The sequence below is a fragment of the Callionymus lyra genome, chromosome 11, assembly GCF_982586985.1.
Source record: "Callionymus lyra chromosome 11, fCalLyr1.hap1.1, whole genome shotgun sequence".
NCBI classification, from domain to species: Eukaryota; Metazoa; Chordata; class Actinopteri; order Syngnathiformes; family Callionymidae; genus Callionymus; species Callionymus lyra.
Window position 1 is genome coordinate 22,437,250 of NC_141828.1, and position 10,656 is coordinate 22,447,905.

The 10,656-nt window shown below is 40.9% G+C and overlaps 1 protein-coding gene across 1 annotated transcript; it reads right to left on the reverse strand.

Moving 5' to 3' along the window:
• Nucleotides 1-389: 389 nt before the first annotated feature.
• Nucleotides 390-7,332, reverse strand: slc25a28 (solute carrier family 25 member 28). The gene is made up of 4 exons (XM_087802791.1): nucleotides 6,789-7,332; nucleotides 3,704-3,932; nucleotides 2,698-2,754; nucleotides 390-1,724 (listed from the first exon to the last, which is right to left on the reverse strand). The coding sequence occupies exons 1-4, from the start codon at nucleotides 7,107-7,109 to the stop codon at nucleotides 1,168-1,170; spliced, it is 1,164 nt and encodes a 387-aa protein (XP_087658917.1). The 5' UTR covers nucleotides 7,110-7,332; the 3' UTR covers nucleotides 390-1,167.
• Between the last annotated feature and the right edge of the window lie 3,324 nt (nucleotides 7,333-10,656).

A 10,656-nucleotide genomic window follows, 5' to 3' on the forward strand; every position in this document is an offset into this window, starting at 1 on the left:
CATGTTTTAAATGTTAAAGTCTTCTCTCCAAGATTCAGTAAGTTCCTCATCATGATCATGTTCTGAACTCGTTACTTTTTAAAGTTCTCCCCCGTTTGAAATCTGGGCGAATGAGAGGTTACGAGAGCGGAGTCTATTATAACGTAGTAGTGGGCGTTGCTCTTAATTAAAACATAAAAATTGCACGTTTATAAAAAAATCGACTTTATTATTAAACCCTGAGTCTGCATTTAACCCTTGGGTCAAGGGTCAACGACCTCCCTGGCTACCAGAAATACCTATGCAGTGGTGGAGGTCATTGACCTTGACCCCGAGATAACCACAATGGTTAAAGCAAAGAAGTGAAGTCAACCGATAACTCTTTGAAAATAAAAAGACAAACAAGTGTGTTCCTGTCGTAGCGTCGATGACGACCATTGTTGCTCAGCTTTTATTCAATGAGTGCAATTCAACGCAGGAAACGACGTCCAGACAGCTTCCAGATTCGTGAACTCGTACAACAGGTGCACGACGACCGTTCCCTAAAATTAACTCATCAGCAAAGCAGCTTTCTTGACAGGATGTAGGAGAACACTAGACTTCATGGCTTCTATGTATGTTGTCCTTCTGCTTTAATGCACACAAGGCAACAGTGGTGAGTAGCTGAGTGACAAAAGGGGAGGAAAAAAAATAAACACAAAGAAAAAAACCTTTTGAAAAAAGAAATAATTCTAAATGTATTCATTTGGTGTCAAAGATCAAATTCTCCTTTTTAGCATCAAATAAAGAAATCATGATACAAACGGATCAATCATGATCGTGTCAAACCGAATCCATCCCTCAATACCCGATTAACTATTGACTGGGATTGACCAACAAGTTGTGCGTAAAAATAAATCCCACTATAGCAGATCCGTGTAGTTTAGAGGAAAATCACTACTAAAAATATGGAGCAACAGTACCGCCCCCTGCTGGCAGCTGACTCCTAGTGGGACCGTTATTCTGAGCTAAAAATGACTCACCGAGTGAATGTAACAGAGGATTAATCAATTATTAGCCTGAAATGTTTCTGCATTAACTTAAGAAGCAGAACAGAAAGACATTAGTGTGGACTGGATGAGAACGTGGGATTCGTCGTCCAGTATCATGTGCGTTTTTGACTTGGTCTCCCCTCCTCTCAGGAAGCTTCTACAGGTCGGCTTCCTTCGGAGGTCTCCTCTTGTTGTGCTGGTGTTTGGTGAGGCCGTACTTGAAGAACTCGTAGACCGACCAGCTGATGGCGGTGGATGGCATCTGGTAGATGATCCTCGCCTGGACGCCCTTGAAAAAGCCCCGCAGGCCGCCCAGCCTGTACACCGTCCGAAAGGCGTGGGCGAGACCCGTGATATGTCTGTGGGCTCCTTGTCCCGAGGCCGCCGCCGCCGCCGAGCCGAGCGTCAGGGACTCCTGGGTGTTGAGGAGGGTCTTGCACACGTCCAGGGGCGTGGTGGCCGCGGCGGCGATGGCGCCGGCGAGCGCTCCGGACAGCATGTGGGACGAGGGGTTGTATTGTCTGTGGGGGTTGAGCAGCTCCTGGAGGTACTCGTAGGTCATGAAGTGAAGCGCTTGGAAGGGCACGTTCATCGTCAGCTGCGTGGTGTAGCTGCGGTAAAACGCCGCCTTGCCCTCGTTCTGACTCACGGCGCGAACACAGTCTAGCACGCCGCGGTACGGCGACTTGTACATCTGCATGCGTTGCTTCACGACTGGAGGTCCAGAATAGGTCATGGGGAGAAAGAAGAAAATGAGAAATTAAATGCATTATTAAGAACCATTTTGGCTTGCAGCAATTTTCCACCGTCTTATGCGTCAATGACCTGCCTTCAAGGTCGTTAAAAAATCAAACGTATCATTAACATGTTTTCAAATTGTTACTTTATAAAGTTCTACCCCCTCTGAAATCTCAGCGAACGAGAGGTTACAAGGGCGGAGTCCATAATGATGGAATAATGGCTTCACTTCTCCAGCCAGCTGTAATCATGCCCCGCTTTGTTTATACAACAAGTCCCTTGGATGTGGAAATTTCCAGGATTGATGACAGTGACAAACATTGATGTTTGACCAATTATAGCACAGTGGGTGTGGTTACGTTAAACAAGATTTAATCTCCAGAAAAACAGTGTTTTCAGTGGGCGGGGCTTAAGATCATTTTCTAAAGTAAATATTTCAATGAAAAGAGAGTTTTGTACAAACAGACACATATTGATGATACAATAGAGGTCCAGGATCAACTAAAGAGAACAATACAACAATAAAAAAAGACAGTTTGTCACCAATCACATGAAAGTTTATTGTTCAAATTGAGTAATGAGTTTTATAAAGTCAAATATTTCAATTTTCTTGTTCTAAACAGGGAATGTTTTGAGAGGCCAATGTAGCGAGCAATAAATTAAAACCTTCCTAAATCCAGATGGTGATCTAGATCACCACCAAAATTGAAACCATTTAAAATTCTAACCCAGAATATGAAAATATAATCTCCTTGGTGGGAGTATTAGTTTCCATGCACACAAAATGTCAAGTCTTTGCCAGGGGATCAAATAAGTGCCTTAAATAAAATGTGAGACCGAATGACATGATTTGCGAGGTGGACTCAAGCTGGTCATCAAATAAGCTCCTGGACGTGTGCATATTAGTTCATATTTGAGGCAACAACTCTTGAGAGCACTCTGTTCTTACCTTCAGCTGGATTCATGACCGCGTCGTGAAGAAGTGTGGCGACACACCCGGCTGCTCCTGAAACATACACAACTTTAAACAACACAAAAAGAACAATTAAAGGAAAGCGACCGACTTGTGAAACTAAATGCAATCAGGTGTACAATTATGACCACCCTTGCTTAGTGACGCACAACTTTCAAAAGTTACAGGAAGAGAAAACACTTTAAGGTAGCTGCTCATGATGTCAATGACTTTGTAGCTGATGTTTGCGAATGACGCTCAGTTATATAAAAAAAAAGACAGCAACCGGTTTACTAAATATATCGGGTCTTCAAACACCAACTCTAAGCAGGCAGAGCCACCTTGTGGAGGGAAAGGCTCATTGCACTGTTCAAACTGGACTCAAACCCTGAAGAATGTTGTAAAATCAAATGGACCCGCAGCAGGGAAAGACGTCCCATGGCAGATAGAGGACTTACTCGGCTTACCACTACACTGCAAAAGAGGGAAGAGATGAGGACAAGATTTTTCAACCCGAGGAGGGATTCTAAATAATTTACCCAACCATATGTCTCCAACACCATGACTTGCAGAAATTAAGCTACAAAATTAACACTAACTAGACACCAAATACACTTTAAGAATCCTTGACTGCATATATAAACCCTGCAGGGAAACTTACATCCAGTCAGTTCTTGAAAACAAACTACTAAATATGAATATTGCTGAGGTGCAAAGGTCAGATTAAGATGGACTGTGAACTCAAACATAAAAAGTAAACGACTAAGAAATGCCTTAAAGCCCAAATATTGAGCTCTAAATAGTTACCATTTTCCTTTTACCATTACTTCCGATTATAGCACCATAAAGAAATTATTACAGAGAAACTTAAACTGATTTAACTATTTGGATGTTAAGACCCAGACTGCACCATTATTTAGATTGTTCTGTAGCTAGAATCAAAAAGACTAAATTGAATTCTACACATCGTGCTCCGATCACAGAAGTGTCCTTTGTTCGGTACCATTAGCCAAATGACTGTTAGCTCCAGGGTGGATGACATCGCTCAGAGTCTTTTTAAGTTTCTCGTAGCTGGCGAAATAGAGAGCGTGGGCGGGTCCGGCGCCGACGGCAGTTGCGTTCAGACCCCTCATTGGACGCAAGACTCCTTCGGTGGCCACGATTCGTCGAAGGGCATCCATCACGTTGCGGTAGCGGGCGGCGGGGTCGGGTTGGAGGCTCTGCATTCTTGTCTGCCAAAAACAAAATAATAATATATAATATACAATAAATAAAAACAAACATTGAACTTTGTACGAGGTAAAATTGTGAGTTTGTATATTAAGTGTGTTATCTCAGGGTCAAGGTGACCCAAAGGCCCGTAAACAAATGTGTTTGAGGTATCCCTTGTGTAGCCGTGGTCGTTCACCTTGACCCACAAGCATAGCTCTATTGCTATAAAGTGTATTAATGAAGAGAAAAAAAAATATTTGCAAAACTAGTTTCCTAATAAGCTTGTCTTGTGCAAATGTTGTGTGGACATCTGCATAGAAACATCTGCAATAGAAAATGTTATGAAACAGTTACATATTTAGTAAAGTAACATTATAACATGAACAAGAACCTAAGAATGAAAATACATGGCATATTCTGTAGAAAGGTTGGTAACAAGGGATATAGGTTTCTGTTCATTGTGTTGCGTACAGTCATACTTGAATAAGAGGAAGTACAAAGTTTCAAGCAACAATGTCAGAGCACAGTAACCAAGTCCTGCTGAACGTTTAGTGTTTCTCGTCTCCTCCCAACTGCAAAATATACCTCAGTATTGTCATATTTCGAAACAAAAACAACAATGTAAGACAAATTAATACGACTGATCCACTGAGCATGTTGACGTCTACTTCAAAAGAAGAAAATTGAGTGTTTTAAATTGTTTTTTTTATTTTAATTGTGCGAATAAGAAAAGCTTGTCTTTGTGGCATTTTATTTACTGGTTAACATGTTATTGTTAAGATTGTTTTCATTAATATGAAGTCAGTAATGACATTTATGGCTTTTTCTTTTCATTTGAAAAACTATCGGATTGTATAAAAATACATGATGGCACCTATAGGGGAAACAAAACATATTTGATAAATAAACCAAAAAAAAAAAACAAGCAATATAAGTCCATTAAATAAACTCCAAACTCAAAGCACACTTCTGACAGCATGTGCCTGGTTCTGGTAAACACAAGATAGAAACCCACACATTACGAGCAGGATAAAGGATATGAAGTAGATCCAGTAAACTACAATTATAGGTAAATCTCTTAAGAAGGATGCTTACAGCACACAGCTAGAGGCAGAATAGCGTGTGGAAGGTTTAAGCTCATTACAGGTGCTAAACAACACTTGAGATTTGTTATGAAGCTCTTGCTGGTTAGTTTGTAGTAATGATTTTAGGAAGTCCTGAAATTCCCTCAGTTAATGGCTCAACTCAAGGGACCCTGTTGTGTACGCAGTAAATAGGTATGTATGCATTTGTTCAGAACATTTGCTGGCAGTGATTCGGCAGATGTCAATCAGCACGTTTCACAATTGATAGTGAAACCTGAATAGAGGCCGGAATGCTTGATCAACATTCAACTGCGTTTCCATTTCGTCACCACTATACAACAATACTGATGACGTAGAACACATGATCAAGTTTATCAAGAATATAGAAAATCCCAGATTGACCGAGTACAAGTGGCACAAATCTCTGAAGTAAAATAATCATGTGAATCCCCATAAAAGTACAAGTTATACATGTATCTGCGAGTCTGACAAATATCTTTTAAACTGATCTGCAACTCTTTTTTTGTACCCCTTAGATTGCCTGGATGTTTACTGACATGTAACTTGCACTGATTTCATGAATTTAAACAATTAAAAAAACACTGTGCTTTAAGTTTCCATTACTTTACTTTTGAACATGGCTTGCATGTTCAATGTGGGCCATTAATTTGCCTTTTCTATGCATATTATGAGAGACAAATTATCATATTTGACGTCAATTAGTTTATTTAAAATGATTAACATCATCTTTACATCCCGGATCTCCACCGTGTCTACTCTCTTTTCTCTCACTGTATCCTCCTGCACTCTTTTCTCCAGCCATCCTTCTGTCCACCCCATCTTGGCCTGTCACAGCAGGAGGCCATCAACACAGAGTCTAGTTCTGCTTGAGGTTTCTGCCTTCTAAAAAGGGAGTTTTTTCTCACCACTCTCACACTGTGATCATCTCCTTTTTGTTTTGCTGGGATCTGTTTTTCTTTTGTCCAATATAGGCTTACCTAAGCTGTAAAGTGTCTTGAGAAAACTTTGTTGTGTTTTAAATAAAATTGAATTGAATCACACAATGAAACATATTTTCAGTTTCTTCATTAAGCAAGTTTTCTAAAGATAAACGCATTTTAAAAAGGGGTAGATATTAAGCAAGTTATGACTGAGTATTAAGGAGACTGAACAGAAATACGTTTATTTTCAAGGGTTTTAATAATCCACAACTTTCTTAGTATTTACACAAGACTTATGATAATACTGGTTTCATGTAAATCCATTTATCTTTGGAATTTAAACCACATACCGACAGTACAGCTCTACAAACACCTATGTTTGTCCTGCACAACAGGTTGTTCTCGTCTGATTCTGTGTTTTTATTTCCAGCTCGCCTCACACGTGATAAGGAGATGTTATAAAACGACTCTAACAATACATGGATTGTATTTGGTTGGATTCACTTCCTGGAAGTCTCAAGACATCCTCACGGTTTGTGCTTCCATCCTCCACGTGTTTCGTGTGTGCATCAGACACGGTTAACGTAACACTGTCATGTGTTCACCAGCGGGTTTAAACTAGTGACTCAAACACACATTTAGACCAGTATAACTTCACCCATGCATGTAGTAACTTCTCATGCTAACTAGCATGGACTCGCTAACTGACCTTGTCCCCCTCGGTTGTCAGCTGTGACGCGTGTTTAGGTTAGCATGCTAACATGCTAACAAACATGGTGGCCGCAGTTCATCAACTCACAGAACTACTCGTTTCGTGCACAAAGTATTGCAGTATTTCAAGAAGTGCTACCTTCACGCAGTCGACTGGGAACATGATGCAGTGCTCCATGATCCCGGCCACGGCTCCGGCCAGCATGTAGGTGCTGGTGGAGGCACCCTGGGGCAGACCCTCGTAGTCCTCGCTGCACTCCTGCACGCATGCCACCGTCTGGAGCTCGGCCTCGCCTCCGATCCGCGGTGACAGACTCCCCACGATACTTTCAGAGACTCCCCAGAACCTCCCGCCGAGCCATCGAACTTCTGCCCCGGCAGATGCGCCAGCGACCCCGGGATCCCCGCCTGAAGACTCCGCTGTCATCCGACGTTTCCTCACGAATCCATCCGCTTCCATGAGAGGATCTGCTTGGGGGGGTTCAGGGTCGGGATTCGGAGCCCTGGAAGTCTCACATTCCCGGGGGATGTTTTATCGGTACCCTCCTGTCACAACCACGCTGCGACAACTGCTGCTGGGTCCAAGCAGCGCCCCTCGAAAGGCCGCGGATCCTGAACGGGTTCCGATTGGTCGAGCGAGGCAAGTCCTCCTTCTCTGATTGGCTGCCTGGCGCGTCAATCAAGATTAGACGTGAGGTCACGACTTTGCTCCTGGATTTAGGAAAGGTCAAACAGTGTGTATATTGACATATATAAGTTTGTATACTTTTAATATATAAACATATGTCAATATGTATAGATAAAGGGTAAGACTTTAACTGAGGAGAATCATTTTACAATATAAATAAAAGTATAAATCTACAGTTTTTGCTCATATTTACCAAAGCTAAGCTAAGAGCTACTTCTACTACGTGAACCGAAGGACTACCATCAATTTCGTACATACTGTGCAAAAGTTTTAGGCAGGTGTGAAAAAAGCTGTAAACTAAGAATGCTTTCAAAAATGTAAGTGTTTATTTTCATTAATTAACAAAAAACAGTGAATGAACAGAAGAGAAATCTAAATCAAATCAATATTTGGTGTGACCACCCTTTGCCTTCAAAACAGCATCAATTCTTCTAGGTACAGACCGTTTTTGAAGGAACTCAGCTGGTAGGTTGTTCCAAACATCTTGGAGAACTAACCACAGATCTTCTGTAGATGTTTCTCAAATCCTTCTGTCTCTTCATGTGATCCCAGACAGACGCCATGATGTTGAGATCAGGGCTCTGTGGGGGTCACACCATCACTTCCAGGACTTCTTCCTCTTCTTTACGCTGAAGATATTTCTTAAGGACATTTGGCTGTACTCTTGGGGTCGTTGATCTGCTGCAGAATACATTTTGGGCCAATCATACGCCTCCCTGATGTTATTGATGATGGATAAGTATCTGTATTTCTCAGCATTGATACCATTAATTCTGACCAAATCTCCAACTCCATTTGTAGAAATGCAGCCCAAACTGGCAAGGAAGTCCTCCACCATGTTCACTGTTGCCTGTAGACACTCATTATCGTACCCTCTCCAGAACAAACTGCCTTCAGCTACAACCAAATATTTAACATTCTGATTCATCAGTCCAGAGCACCTGCTGCCATTTTTCAGTTCCTATGCTTTCGTGCATGGTTGAGTCCTTGACCTTGTTTCCATATCGGAGGAATGGCTTTTTGGCTGCAACTCTTCCGTGAAGAAACTTCTGGACACACTTCTCCGGACAGTAGATGGGTGTACCTCAACCAGCTGGTTTCTGCCAGTTCTGAGGTGATGTCACGGCTGGACATCTTCCGATTTCAAAGGGAAATAAGCTTGATGTGTCTTTCATCTGCTGCACTAAGTTTTCTTTGGCCTACCACTGCGTCTATGATCCTACACCTCACTAGAATCCTACAAAACCCCTTACTCTGTGCAAATGTACCTTTAAGAATTGATGCTGGTTGGAAGGCAAAGGGTAGTGACAACAAATATTAATTTGATTTAGATTTCTCTTTTGTTCGCTGACTTTGCACTTTTGTAAATTGATAAAATAAACAATTATTTGTATTTTTTAATGCATTCTTCATTTACAGCATTTTAACACCTGCCTAAAACGTTTGCACAGTACTGTATATGATTTTCAAAGTACCAAAGGGACATGAAGAAGGGCAACACAAAATGTCATACATTTTTGTTATTGTAAGAAAACTTTTGGAGCCCAAAGGGCTACTCCTTTAGTATCTAGGGGCCACCTGGTGTCCATGGGCGTGACGTTGGTGACCCCTGATGTAGACTAAAAACACCTGAATAATAAAACAAATTCTAAACATATTTTTGTGAACATAAGCATGGAAATTAGTTTCTGATTCTGATGCTTCTTTTTATGCTTCTTTATCGCAGTTTTTTTATGAACAGTCTCGGCCCAGTCAGAGGAGGGTCTTCAGTTTGGTGGCGAAATGGTCTCCTCACTGCTTTTGGCTGATGATGTGGTGATGATGGATCTCTCTGGACCTGAATGGATTCAGGGCTGCTGAGTTTAAGCAAATTTGAGTGTCACGATGTTAATCCGATTGATTTCCTCACCTCCATGCCAGCTATAAAATAAACCTGTCATCTTCGACAATGTCTTATGACCATAATATTTTAAAATATAATAATGAAATTATAGTTATTATTATTATTATTATATATCATGCTATTATTATATATTATTATAATTATATTAATTCCAACATTGATATGATTTTAACCGTTCCTTTTTAATCATCTGAAACCTATTTACTGGGTGAAAATGTAAATTTGTTTTAAACAATAAATGAATATGGCATAATATAATAGGGTTTCTAGACCAGGGTCACAAAGCGCTTAAACAATCAAAATAAAACCCAATAAAATATATACTTAAAAGATCAAGATAGCACAGAGAACAACACAGGATTCTCAGAAAATCAAGGAAAAGTCTGCACGAATAAAAGTGTCTTGAGATGTTTCTTGAAGGAGTCAGTAGATCCATCAACAAAGCAGACGCATCTGATTCAAAGCTCTTCATTTCAAAGCCGGTTTTAGCCAGTTTATTCTGAATGATGTTTTGGGAAATTACCGCAAAGTTAAGCGGAAATCTCAATTAAAGTGCGGCTCATGACTGGAGAAACCGGAATTACGGATAGCTTGACCGCAGAACCATGTTGGCGCTGTTGTGTTATAAGCGTGAAATATGTCATGTGTGGTGTGAGAATAGCTCACATAGCATGACTGTCACACTCAAGTTCAGGACTGTGACACTTGGCGGCCCAGCTACAGTTTTAGCTCTTACTTACAAAACATGGAGACTAACACAACCCTATATTAAAAAAACGAATTCTAACCTCAATTTAATAAAATTCAGTATTTAATTATTTTTTAATTCTGATGCTTTATTACCGTTTTTCTAAACAGAACTTCCAGCAAAGGGTCTCAGATAAGGGTCTTCGGTTTGGTGACCACATAATCTCACTGCTTTAGGCGGATGATGTGGTGCTGTCGGCTACCTCAGTATTCTTCAGTCCTCATTGGATGGATTTACTTCTGAAAATGAGAGGAGACCTCCGTGCAGACCCAGGACCAAAGGAGAGAATGGAAAGTCCCGGCCTCCTTGCCCTGGCTGCTGCCCCCACGACCTGACCTAAGATTAGCTGTAGAAGATTGATGGATGAAAATATATTTGACTTCATGTCATACACAGAAGTCTTCAACAAGTGGTGATATAAAGTGACTAAGGAAGCACAAATCATCGGTCAGTACAGCTATAAATATTTCCTCTATTTTAACTTCTATTTAAGGTCAACCTATGTGAAAACCCAACTCTCCTGACTCACTCACATGTTTCAAATGTTGAAGTCTTCCTCTCCAAGATGCAGTAAGTGCCTCATCAAGACCATGTTTTGAACTTATTACTTTATAAAGTTCTCCCCTGTCTGAAATCTGAGCAACCAGAGGTTTCGAGAGCGGAGTCCA